At 50.7% G+C, this 12,905-nt stretch overlaps 5 protein-coding genes across 5 annotated transcripts; 2 read left to right on the forward strand and 3 right to left on the reverse strand.

Moving 5' to 3' along the window:
• The first annotated feature begins 47 nt into the window (after positions 1 to 47).
• BU24DRAFT_421288 (uncharacterized protein) lies at positions 48 to 1,219 on the forward strand. Its single transcript, XM_033527693.1, has one exon. The coding sequence runs from the start codon at positions 104 to 106 to the stop codon at positions 1,079 to 1,081; it is 978 nt and encodes a 325-aa protein (XP_033386648.1). The 5' UTR covers positions 48 to 103; the 3' UTR covers positions 1,082 to 1,219.
• A 466-nt stretch (positions 1,220 to 1,685) lies between these two features.
• Positions 1,686 to 2,533, reverse strand: BU24DRAFT_479726 (uncharacterized protein; the record flags this gene model as incomplete). Its single annotated transcript, XM_033533094.1, has 1 exon — positions 1,686 to 2,533. Exon 1 carries the CDS (start codon positions 2,403 to 2,405, stop codon positions 1,686 to 1,688), a length of 720 nt encoding a protein of 239 aa, XP_033386649.1. The 5' UTR covers positions 2,406 to 2,533.
• A 1,056-nt stretch (positions 2,534 to 3,589) lies between these two features.
• Positions 3,590 to 6,187, reverse strand: BU24DRAFT_421289 (DUF254-domain-containing protein). Its single transcript, XM_033527694.1, has 3 exons — positions 5,284 to 6,187; positions 4,120 to 5,179; positions 3,590 to 4,047 (listed from the first exon to the last, which is right to left on the reverse strand). The coding sequence occupies exons 1-3, from the start codon at positions 5,972 to 5,974 to the stop codon at positions 3,804 to 3,806; spliced, it is 1,995 nt and encodes a 664-aa protein (XP_033386650.1). The 5' UTR covers positions 5,975 to 6,187; the 3' UTR covers positions 3,590 to 3,803.
• Positions 6,188 to 7,204: 1,017 nt separating this feature from the next.
• BU24DRAFT_461261 (uncharacterized protein) lies at positions 7,205 to 7,628 on the reverse strand (the record flags this gene model as incomplete). Its single annotated transcript, XM_033531877.1, has 4 exons — positions 7,205 to 7,296; positions 7,354 to 7,447; positions 7,515 to 7,532; positions 7,599 to 7,628. 4 exons carry the CDS (start codon positions 7,626 to 7,628, stop codon positions 7,205 to 7,207), a joined length of 234 nt encoding a protein of 77 aa, XP_033386651.1.
• Positions 7,629 to 9,352: 1,724 nt separating this feature from the next.
• BU24DRAFT_343309 (uncharacterized protein) lies at positions 9,353 to 10,796 on the forward strand (the record flags this gene model as incomplete). Its single annotated transcript, XM_033523360.1, has 3 exons — positions 9,353 to 9,593; positions 9,655 to 9,926; positions 9,978 to 10,796. 3 exons carry the CDS (start codon positions 9,353 to 9,355, stop codon positions 10,794 to 10,796), a joined length of 1,332 nt encoding a protein of 443 aa, XP_033386652.1.
• Positions 10,797 to 12,905: the final 2,109 nt, after the last annotated feature.

Below are 12,905 nucleotides of genomic sequence, written 5' to 3' on the forward strand. Positions count from 1 at the left end.
GATGGACGACGATATATTTGCGGAAGTCAGCAAACGCGAGAGAATTGGTTCGAAGCTTGTGGTTGATGCCGATCCAGGGAAGGAAGTAAACAGTGGTGAGGCGATGGCCCCGGTGGAGGCTGGCAGCGAAGTCAACGAAGACGCGATACTTTCAACTGATCCCAAGGCTGCATCTCCTTCAAGACCGCGAAAACGAGCTCGAACACTCAATCACAACGACCTGCGACCTTCCATCGAGACCAAGCTGTCGTCGAGACGGTCCTTGCAATCATTGAGACGAACGGCCACAGAGGGCAGCACCGAAGTGCGCCCCTGGAACAAGGAGGACAATTACACTTGGGCGAAAACAGGACTTGACGTTCACCTTGGACTGAGGTCGCCAAAATCAGTCTGTCGCTCACCTCAGGGTGGTGCAGGGGGTCTTTGCAACTCCCTGCCAACCTCTTGTTGTGAAGGAGATTCAACCCCCTCTCACTTTGAGTCCGACTCCCCTACCACCTCCACCGACCTCACCCTCCTCAACCCCATTCCACACCCCCAAAGTCTTTTCCCACATCCACAAAGCCGCCTTTCGAGGCAAAATTCTCAAACCAAAGGAGTGGACTCGCGTTTACCCACCGAGGGTAAAACGGCACGAACTCGGACTCGCTCCAAGTCCCTTTACACCCAGTCTCACAAAGTGGGCGAACGGTACCCTACCACATCTTGCTCCCCACCACCAGAGTACAACATCGACCAGGTGGGCGCAAACCACAGTCAGATCACAGTCGGAAAGGCCGACGAGCAGATCCTGCTGGACAATAAGGGTATCGGAAAACTCATCTTGCGCAGCAAATCGACGCGCAACACATCACCAATCACTATCAGTGAGAACGGCAACATGAGCCAGCAAATTTCAACCGCCCGCGAGTATCGCCGCCAGACTTACAGCGGAGCTCAAGGAATGCCCTCGTTTGCCTACCGCCGCAAGCGAATCGTCGAGAAGATCAAGAAGCACTGGCGAAAAGGCATCAAGAGGATCACTCGCCGATCCTCTACCCATCAAGTGTTGCATGATCCCATTGGTACGTCGCGCATGTGATATCATCCCTCCCAAGGACCGGGTGGTTCTGGACCGTAGTGTCCACCCGCCTTCAAAAGGCTCGAAAGGACATGAGCTTTGATCACTGCACAATGAACATTCTCTTACAAAGACATCCAGATCTGCAAACAAAGAAACGGCGTGTGAAGCACACCATCACGAAGCGACTTCCCAAGTTCCGACGCAACTGATAATGCCTGGCCAATGTATCGAGGCTGGACGGCACGGAGCCGGAGGATTCGGAATCCCTCTCTCATGATCGCGACATCATGGGGTTGTTTTAATAGTAGTCCCTCAGAGGACATTATGCATTGGCATCATTTCGGGCATTGTATGATAAGAATTTGCACGGGAGAGGAATTACGGAGGTAGCCTTGAAACGCCTCTAGCTTTTAGTCAAAAGATATGTTTTTTCAGAATATGGTGTATTCACTTGAACGTGACTTGACTGTGGATGTGACACGGATAGGCTGACGAACATGACTGACGAATCACGGGTTGAATCACAAGTATCGATATTCACCTTGTAGCAACAAAATGGTTATAGATTGGGTATTATCCTGCTAACTATCTAATGGACACTAGTACAAACAACACAACGAATTCAAAGCGCAGTGTCAACAGGAAGAAATCCGTTCTCCCCCTCATCGACGAAGACATCATACCCCGACCCACCACCACCACCTCCCATCTCCTTCTCCCGCCTAGCCTCGAAACTCTGCCTCATGTGAGCTAAGAACCGCTCGACACTGCCATTCGGATCCTCGATCACACTCGTTCTCCTCGAGGACGAGCTCACTGTCGTCGGTGGCGTCGAACCGCTCGAACTAGGTGAGGAAGAACTCGTACTTCTGGACAGTGAGGGCGTTTGTCCCTGTCCTTCTCTCTCGCGTTCGTCTTGAGTTTGTCGAGTTCGAGTTGGACTTCGAGGTTCGTACGTTTGGTACGTTTGACGGCAGTCGAAGCGGGATTGGACGATGCGGAAGGGCGATGCGTTGTCGTGGGTCGTGTGTTCGATTTTCAGAGGCGATCGTGATGGCGCTTCTGGCGTCTTGGTTTTTGGTTTGGCTTTTCTGAGGAGGTTGCGGGGGGGTTTTTCTTCCTTGTCGTTGTTGGGGTTTGGTGGTGGGGATGGGGATGGGGGGAGGATTTGGAGGTGGGATGGGGCAGGGGAGGTATGTTGTTCGCGGAGGGTGAGGAGGTATGAGTGGTATTGTTGTGTCGTTGCTCGTGATGTTGTGCTTCCTGGGGTTGAAGTTGGGGATGGTGGTTGAGGTTGTGGGGTGGTGGTCATGTTTGGGATTGTGGATGTGGTTTTTGGCATGGGTATATGTGGATGGCGTGTTGAGGAAATTGGCAAAGTGAATGTAAGTTCGAGTCTGGTTCACTGCTTGATGGGATGGTATCGTTCAGTCTATTCGATAGAGAGAAAAGAGGACGGAGTGATTGGTGGTTTGGCAGTGATTGACTTCTTGTGATCCGGTTGTGGTGGAGTTGAAAAAGTGAATGATGATATGCTCTATCCTGTCGCCTGGACTTGGATTGGAGTTGAGTATCGAAGTGAGTTGATTCCAGCAATCATTCCACGATTCTCCTCCATTTTATACAATCCAAACCCTTCTTCTATCCTACTCATCGCTCTGCGCAAGGACATACACACAGACGGACAGAAATACCTTTGCCATGATGTCCTGTAGAGGAGTAAAACATTCACCGTGTCTCTGCTTCGTCTTCGTTTCCACGAGACGCCATGTCTGGATTCTTTTGACATCGCGGTGTTGGTCTCGGTCGCGGTAAGGTAAAAAGGTGCGGAGGAGAGCGAACGTGTCACTCCGATACCTACGGCACCCTACGCACTGAACGTACACACATCTCTGTGTAGAACGCATCTTCCATTTCCCCACACATTGACGACTGGGCGAGCAGGAAATAGAAGTCCGACCAACGGTTGGTCGGACGCAATCGAAACAAACAAAAATCTTGGGATTGGCAGTGTGGTCTGTGGGACTAGACGGTGTGGTCTCCACACCGTGCGCTCGTTGGCAAAGCGCTGTTGTGCGTGTCTGCTTGGTGGTCTTGGGGGAAAGGGGGGGTTGGTGGAGGGGTGGCCCGTCCGAGACATTTTCGTTTATGGTGTTTCTGGTTCGAACATTTGCGTGGAGGCACGTTCGATGTTTGGGAATTTTGGACAGACATGTCAGTGTCTCTATGGTATTTTTGGAAAGGAGTGGGGCATTGCATGTTGTGGCGGTTGAACTTCGTTCGCTTGGATTTGGTAGGGCTCAATGGTGGTCTCGGTTGGGGAGGCCTGTGAGTGGTGTTGGGTGGATAGTTTAGGGGAGATGGTTGGAGATGGGGATTGATGTAGTAGTGTGGTGGGTAGATGTGTGATTTGGTAGGTGGAAAGGTGTTTATGATGGATGAGTTTTATTCAGGAATCGATATAGTTCGTGTTGGGGTTTAGAAATTCTATACAAAGTCAAGTTTCGAGGGGGGCATTGTGCATGGCTAGAAGCAATCAAATATATTGAAGATGGGTGAGTAAGAATTACATGGTAGGAGAATTATCACATGTGGACTCAAAGAAGGCAGTGTCGCTAATAGCAATAAATTTAAATGCATCACGTCGCTATGTATGTACTGCCTTCGATTCTCGGGTATAAACTCTTCGTTGCGCTCGCTCAAGTCATGTAGCAACTAACGCAGTGCTCTTCGACCAACGTTAGAAAACTGCACCGCCGATGATGAAAACCCTCTCCTCCTCTCGTCGAACCCACTGCACAATCTTGTTCGCACTCTGTGCCAACGCGGCTCGACTCGTCGCAACGGGTGCTACGGCGTACAGTTCGAATAAGGGTGTGCTCCACGCGAGACTGATGTTTGTAGCACTGGTTTGATGATGGATCTTCAATGATGTGGGCTTTGCGTGGAGTTGTGTGTGGAGAGTGTTGTAGAGAGACATGAGTCTGGTTATGTGTCAGTAATTGAGATACAGTAGGTGTGCAAACGAAAGGGCTGAAAAGAGAAATGAAGCATACCTCCTTCGTTCGAGAGGGGACTCAAAGTAGGGTTCCCAGGCCGGCATTGTGAACTGTACATTTCCCCTAGACTTGTACAAGAAATGTCGGAGCGGGCTCCCGGGGACAATGTCAGTGCAGCGCGGTCGGCCAGCTTTCACGGCTTCGCGGATGCGTGATATGGACGAATTCTTTTGTAGTTGGTCGACGAGTTGGTCTCTCATTGCGCGCAGCTCAAAGAACCCTTCTTTGTTGGGGCTGATGAGTAGGATTGCGACTTCGTCTGCCGCACCACCGCCCTCACGACTCTTCGGTCGTTCTGCAACTGGTGTCGTCGGATCTTCGAGATTGAGAAAGCTCACGTACATGTAGAGGTACCCGGTGTTGTTAAATCCTGGTAGGCATAGAGGAATCCAGTTCTCGCCACCTCCGGCCTTCACGCTACCGGCTTCGAAGAGCATATTGAAGATGAGGTGGAGATCCCCTGGATGCAGAGAGTGCTTCTTGGGGCGGACGACAGAGACTAGTTTTCCTGATGCTACGATAAGACCGTAGAGGAGGTTCTCTGATCGAGTAGATAGGAGGGTTTTATTGATTGCCTGTCGGTGTGTTTTGCGCAGCTTGAGACATTCGAGGGCGGAGAGGAGCGTGGATGGCGAGCCTCGGGTGAAGCCATCAGAAAGTGCAGAGAGAAGGGTTTCCGTGCCTTGAAGGGGTCGGCGGAGGTCGTAGTTGGCTCGCGCAGCGAACATTCGCTCCATGCTCGGGAGAGTTAAAGTGGACAGAATCTGCATATATAATGCATCCAGCTGTCCTCGTAACTGTGCATCGCTTTCCGGCAAGCGAGAAATTGCAACCAGATTCAAAGGTCCTCTCGAGGAGATGACGAAGCGTACGTCTCCGGCAGTGAACCCCTTGAGTGTGTCGTTCTGGCTTTGGTAGAATGATATGATGGTCTGGATGACCCCGATATAATTTGTGACGAGCTGGTCGTCGCCATGCCGGCTGTAGATAGGTTTTCCGGCTGAGGAAAGAATAAGGAAGTGCTTCAACTTGGCACGCCATTGGAGCATGATTTGTTCTATTACGCAGAGGCAATCAGCGCGCGTTTGCTATATTTAAATATGGCAACAAGTGCACAAGCAAAAACGGGGACAGGATGTATTGACGGCAAAGTGATCTGACCTTCGTTTGATCCATCTGATGCCATGCCCTCGATCTCGTCGAACTCGCGGTCGAAGGCCGACTCGAAGTTTGGGTCATTCGGGAATAAGCTCTCTGCTTCCTGGTCCGAGAATTTATGGCCCAGAGACTGTAGTACAGATTTCTCATGATCATCCATGATTCCAGCCAGTGTGCTCTCCGAGTCTCCTCCACCGACCTCGATTGTGGTGGGTGCGTAGCTCTTCACGCTGGCACTATCGTCGGCGTCGCTAGCAGTGCTTCGTACGTTCAAGCCAAAAAAGTTCCGCGCGCGGGATGCACCTGACGAAGGTGAATCATCTCTTAGGTCGTTGTGTGTCTGCGTGTTGGTGTACGAAAGCTGTGTCGTTGCCTTGGAGACAAGCTGCGGTCTTGAAGGAGCTACCGAATGGGAGGTGGAGGGTCTTGAGTCCAGAAACGCGAGGTTCATGGGCCTAGGGGGCAAAGGCGGAGGGGTTCCTTCCCTCGAGGGGAGTGTAGTACGAGTAGATAAAGCACTTGTTGAGGTCTTCCGAGATAGGGTCTGTATGATGTTAAGTGTAGGGTTGACGAAATCTTGTTGTTCAACAGCGTCTGGCTTCTTCGGAGATATCTTTGGGCTCGGGACGGGGCTGGCAGCCGCACCATTCATGGGGCCGGCCGCATTGCGCTCGGCATTGTCTGTCTCGTCCATCGAGAAGATGGTGGCACTGTCTGTCTAAGGATCATAGGAGGGATCTAGGGGTTCGGAGTAGCAGTGACGTTGTAATTGGTTGCAGCACCATTGTAGCGCGCGGGGGTGGTGTGCGTAGGTATGTATGGTACGTGGGGATTGTTGGTGCTGAGTCTGAAGATGTTGGGGAAAGGAAGTTGGTGATGTTGACGATTACGACAAGACAAGATTGGGTCCCACGTCCGTCTGGTGGGTGACGTCCCCATGGAATTCTTAGTTCCCGCATGTGCGCACGGACTTTGTATTGCCCATCATCCCGGAGCTTGATGCCGTCCAGTTACATTCATCCATTCAGCATATTTTAAAGTACATATATATAATATAACACCATATCAACCATACCTAATGTACCTGCAATTGATACGTCCATTTTTAGGGCTAGAAGAAGATACCAGTGTTGATATCTCATACTCTGGAATGCCTACAGTGTAGGTAGAGACAAGCTTGCTTTTGCAGACCCAATGTACTCAAACATACGTGATCAATTGATTAGGTACTCATCTGTTTTGATGCACATCATTATTCTACATTTCTATCATATCCATAGATAATATCATCTCCAATATAGTTCAATGGTCATCCACGCCAAGCAGGACGACACTACTCATAACACATACTTTTCTACGAGGTAATGCGCAATGGGAATGAGATCTACGTTAAGATACGAAACAAGTTCCGATATGTACCTGTAGGTATATATAGCTCAAGTGTCGTGTACTCATGCTAGCTATGAATACTCTCCCGTGTGTTCGGATGAAGATGCTCGTGGCATACTAGGTATATACAGTGCAGCCTTAAGCTACGCAATTATGCTGCATAACCGCGACACCACCGTTTCGATAGGGTGACGCAGCAGAGCGAACAACGAAGTGCGTCCATTGTCTTACCTACCTTCGTGTCGAATCTTGTAACCGTGGGGCAGTCCACGGCTGCGACGCGACAGCAGGTTCGACAGCAATGTGAGCGCCGGTAGAGAGACCCTGATGCAGCTGGCTTTGCGATCACAGATGACTGCACAAGCTCCACCCGTCCAAAGGCGGATACTTGTGTCCCAACACGGTTCATGTCTAGATGTATCCATATGTAGAAACCACGGATCGGGGACTATGGCGTGTTGCTTGCGATTGAGTCGTTTCGATGAATCGTGGTCGGTACGTGGGGTTCAATTGCTGAACTTCCGAATTCTTCAACTCAGTTTCTTGGAGGCTTCTTCTGCCATGTGAGCTCGCGGAATTGATTCTTTACTTCGGTGCGGAAGTGATCGAAAGCGGACGGGCCGGTCCCTGACAAAACAGCGTCAGTCAAAGGTGTGCCTGCTGTGGAGCTGACGGAGCACATACTTCCGTGACCATTGTCGGGGCCCATGGGTGGCAGACCATTGATCTTGCGGTAGGCCTTCTGGACCATGCTATTGAAGGCAGGGCTGCGGAGGAGCTGCAGAGGGTGGACATCAGTACTGGCGACGGGTACGATATTGGTCAGAATGAATCGGGAGGCGTACTTTCTGGACGGCCCAGGCCTAGAGGAAGACAGTCGTTAGCTACAGGTAAGTTGATACTTCGGTGGAGCTGCGGAATAGACGCACCTCGAACAGTAACATCCACGGAGCCTTCATGGTGATGTGATGGAGTCTACATCAAAAGACGGGTTGCAAAAGCGAAGCGAGCCCTTGGAAAAAAAGGCCAGTGCAAACGCGCAATGGGCGCAAGGTGTCGGGCGCGTTTGGCGGTGGAAGGGAAGACCGAAGACGGAAATAGATGGGTGAGGCGAAATAGAATAGGGAGAGCGAGAGCGATGGAGAATCGAAAGAATCGAGAGAATCGAGACCGAGATGGATGATCCAAAGACCCAGAAGACGATGAGGCGACTGCCATGACTAATAGAGCTAGCCCCTCACTAGTTATCGGCGCCATACACAAATCTATATACTTGTACAATAAGTACCGACAGCGCGATCGTCAATACAATAGGTACCTCTTTACCAAGTATCTTCCAAAGGCGTCCCTAAACATAGATGCACCATATGTACACTTGTAGCCATACACGCGAGTAATTACCAACTCCATGAAGCCGCCCCTTATGGACAACTGCCTGCTAGCGATGATAGCTACCTGGATAATAATGCCAACATTAATTGATCGATCGAGATAATCCATCGTGGGATTGGACGCATTTGCCTAATCGCCCCGCCGCCTCCCCTTCCCCCGTTATTGACAAAGTGACTGACTGCCCGAAGTATCGTCTCCGCCATGTCTACCTTTGGTATTCTAACTAATCACTAATGACCTAGGTATCTTGCTAGTAGATGCTAGAACTATTCGTTCCTCGTCTCCCCTACTTTTTGTATAATAATTATGGGGTCCCTTAGCCGTGCCTAACACCCTATTCCCTACAAGTTCTCCCTACTTGTGCTTAGACTTGCCATCTCGTCTTCTACCTGGTCTCTACCTACTCGTGCCTGTGTCAGTGTGTACCTATCTAGCAGGGTAGATACTTTTATAGGTAGATAGGTCGGTCGTTCTTTCCTTCCCTCTCTGCTTCTCCCTCCCTCCCATCTAAACTACCAACTACCCTCTCTCTACTCATCTCTCGAACTTCTTCCTCCCTACGCAATCTCACCATCGATCACTCAATCAATCAATCGAGCAATCAATTACACGCGCACGCACACACGCACGCACACTCTTGCACTACCGACCTGGTAAATTGCATCGGCAATCTACATCTTCAGCCCTACCCAACGTGCCGTCCTATCCCTTCTGCTGGAATCCGCGCATCGGCCGCTCTCCGGTCCTCCGATACCCTCAACCTCGAATGACAACCCCCACCAGCAATTTCACACTTTGATCGCGAGACATCTAGCGAAATAGTCAACCCGGTCACTGGCACTGCGGTTGATTCAGCCCTCTTTGGTGTGACATTTTCGCATCAGTCACATACCACCAGTCAAACGGACACACACAGTCGCCCTTTGATCAAAGCACTATACTATACTGCTGTCACCTGCGCCAATACATATATACCACTTCTGCCGCATTAGAGCAACACCTGCACTCCTTCCAGACACTGCGTCAATCCGCTTACCGAAATTTCCCAATCGATCGATCCTCCCCCTGCTCTCGCAGTTTATCCTCGTCCTATCATTTCGAGTCCTGCAAGCCATCTCACGCGCGCAACCCCGGGAGATCTTCAACACATTTACAGTCCCACCTACTCCTCCCCGCACAAGAAACTACACTCTTTCCCAGCGACTGTGGAAATTGTGTCAAGCTGCATAAACTTCGCGCCCTACGGCGCAAGGCCATAGCCAGGAGCGGCCTCAAGCCGGACTCAGAAAACATGTCGTCCACAGGCTCACTCGCGGTGCCGCCGTCGCCATCATCGTCGAAGCGTTCGCGCAGTAGAGACAGCTCTCGATCCGCTGCTGCTTCCTCCGTCAATACGCCCTTCGTCACACCGAGCGCCACACCCTCCGCGAGCGCCCCGAGTCTCCTGATACCTCAATCGAGCTCTCAGACAAGTTCCTTAGCCGATCAGGAACCTCCAGATCTGACACCATACCCGGCATTCTTGCAATTGAGTAAAGCAGGCAGGTAGCTTCGGCCTTGGAATACTGCAGCAGGATGGAATGCTAACAAGAGAGATAGAAATTCTGGAAAAGTATCAAGATCTCGAATGGCAACAGCGTGAAAGACTTCTCCCTAATGGCCGGGCCGTATCGCCGACCTCGCAATGGGCAAAATGCACAGGGCCTGAGGTCGCGCAACGGAACCGATATGTCAATGTCGATCCCTATCAGAACAATAGAGTCAAGCTCCAGGTGCCAGAAGGGTACAGCGACTACATCAATGCGTCACCGATCGTGTTGGAGTCCACCAAGACAAAGAAGATCACCCGGTTCATCGCAACACAGGTAAAATCTCATGAGGGCACGCATCCACGACGTTGACTAATAAAAGATTAGGGTCCAAAACCAGAGAGCTTTTCGCACATCTGGCGCATGATCTGGGAGCAGACAACCTCCCCTGCCGTAGCTATCATGCTCACAAAAACTCACGAGGGTGGGCGCGAGAAGTGTTTTGCGTATTATCCCCAGTCTTTGCAGATGCCGGATCTCAGGATCAATGCGCATGACGAATTCAAGGACGGGATCATTCACAACTTGCACTTGGCCTCGCTGGTCGATAACGAAGAGGTGAGCGCGCAAGTGCGCGAACTGGACATGTCGACCGAAGACGGTAGCGAAACGAAAAAGATCTGGCACTTGTTATTCGAGGGTTGGCCAGACTTTTCCGTGCCCGAGGATGCGAATCAGGCTGCCCTCCTCAAGTTGATAGACCTTTCGAGAGAGAGAAACGCAGACAATGCGAACAATCCCCGAATTGTACATTGCAGCGCTGGGGTTGGCCGTAGCGGTACATTCATCGCATTAGATTGGCTTTTGCAAGAATTGGAAGAAGGAAGCATGGACAACTTGCACGAGGACGACGATCCGATTCTGACGGTTGTCGATAACCTACGACTGCAGCGCATGATGATGGTACAGAGTGAAGCTCAGTTTATCTTTCTCTACGATGTCATACGCGAGCGCTGGCGGGATCGGTGGGTCAAGCAGAATCCCGAAGAAGCGGACCGCTTAGGGCTTGACCTGGTTCGAGAGCCTCGACACAAGAGAGCGAGGCCGAGCCGGGAGATCGAGATTAGAAGAGATGACGATGCCCATGCCGAACTGGAAGCAGAGCTGGTTGGCAACCAGATGGAGTTCGAGCACGGAAGAACTTGAGGATCCCGCCCTTTCACTGTTATTGACTGGTCATACTTTTTCTGGCGGTCCCATGCCAGGATTCATTTCCCATTCCTTGTTACCTTTTTGTTCCCCTTTTCAATGGTTTGCAGGAAAGATATCCACGACTACTTTTTGCACGCATAGGCTTCGGCCATTACGATTCCCTGCTTCACCTTTTCATATTTCATTCCTCATCAGTTATGACCATAGTTATGCTATCATTAGCCTTGGAGTAATGTAACTTGGCGAAATATTCTCCTTCAGACCGGTTCCGCCCCTATAGATTTCCTGACTCTATTCTCGATAGCAGTAGAGCTGTCACATATGGAGTAAATTCACATTCATTGGTTGCCCAACCAGACTCGATCTTGAGACTTGCTTCTCAGTACTCATGTGCAAATTCATATATCTGTAAACAGACATACTTGCAAGAAAAGATCTCATGCGTGACGCTTTCCAACCCAAATCCCAAAACGCTCCACGTATCCAGCCCCTTCACGTCCAGCCTATCTGTCTAAATCGAAAAGTTCGCAATGATATGGTGACCTATCTCTCGTATACGCACGCAAGTCCACACGCACACCCTCAACCGGAGAAGCACTATCTTTCCCTCATAAACATCCCCATAGGCCAAACTTACCCGCACCACCACCTCCCAGCACTTCCCCAATCAAGTGTACCGTCCCATCATCTTGCCAACACCCTCTGTCCCTCCACAGAAAAATGAACGCCGCAAATACACCCCCTCCGATCGAAACCTACCCGTCGAATGCAACGCAACACTATCCCTACCTAACCCAGCCACATGCAGTCCATGTCCCTAAATTACACTATAACTCCCATTTCTACTCTGCAACCAAATCCCCACAGACATTGCCGCCCACCGAATTCACTCTACTTCACGTCAATTCACCCAAGCGCGGCCAGGGACGAAAGGGGAAGGGGGAGGGGGAGGGACAACACACACTTCACCGCGCCACGGACGTACGTTTGTTAGTAGTGGGATCCTGCATCGTTGAATTAATAGGGAGGGAGGGAGAGGTTGCTTTGCCGCGCCTAGACATAGTGATCGGTGGAGTAGTCGTTTGAGTATATGTATCGAGGCGTACGTAGATGGGAGGTTGAATGAAAGTCCCAAGTCCCAGTGTCATACACGACCACATTCACGACACCCTGTGATCACTGCCATCACGATCTATAGACTTGAACGCAGAAAACGAGAAAGAAAATCTTACACGAACAAGCGCCGCCCCCCCCCTTCTTCGTCCATCTTCACGCTATAACTATAATACCCGCGGCCTCGCCCCCTCGGCGCATGATGTCGGTGTCTTCGTGGCGACGGCGAGGCGAGATTTTACGACACTGCGCCGCGGAGATGCATTACATGACATTGCGATTTCTGGAGCGAAGGGAGAGGAAAGTGACACCCCGTGACGCTCGAGACGATGTGAATAGAGGCGCGAGCAGGCACGTAGATCGAATGGGAGGGTACCAGTTGCTAGGAGATAGGCATGAGTACAGCTGATTTACCCGCGCGTAGGGAAGAAGGAAGGTGGATAGAGGGATGGGATACGTGGATCTACGGCGGCGTTCATCCTTGATGTTTGCGAATATGGGGTTGTTGATAGGGGTTTTGGGGACTTTGCCGCTCAGGGACGATGTTGGACGTGGTTGATTGTGTTGGCTGTTGGCGCTGTGTCGTGGTGGGTTCCGCTTGGTTGGAATGGAGGAAGTAGATCGATCGGTGGGATGGGGTGGTGAGGATGGCTGGAAGATTGTATTTTTCTGAAATTGATTGGAGTACAGGGGGGTTGGAGGGTTGAAGGGCCACTGTCGAGCGTGGTGTTCTCGAATGAGATTGATGTGTGCTGGCGAGGAGTACTTGATTTAGGTGTGTTTTTTATGAAGGTCAGGTAAGATCACTCCTGGGGGTAAGAAATGGCTTGTGAGATGGTCAGTTTAGTCGTCGGAAGAGCATTGTTGTGTTGATAAACGATATGAAGTGTAGATTATTTACAACTGGGAAGAACATCGCGGATATTTGAATTTTAACACTGAACAAAGATTCAACATTCCAACATGGTTTTCGACACCGAATTAAGTGAG

This window comes from Aaosphaeria arxii (genome assembly GCF_010015735.1).
Source record: "Aaosphaeria arxii CBS 175.79 unplaced genomic scaffold BU24scaffold_3, whole genome shotgun sequence".
Taxonomy (NCBI): Eukaryota; Fungi; Ascomycota; class Dothideomycetes; order Pleosporales; genus Aaosphaeria; species Aaosphaeria arxii.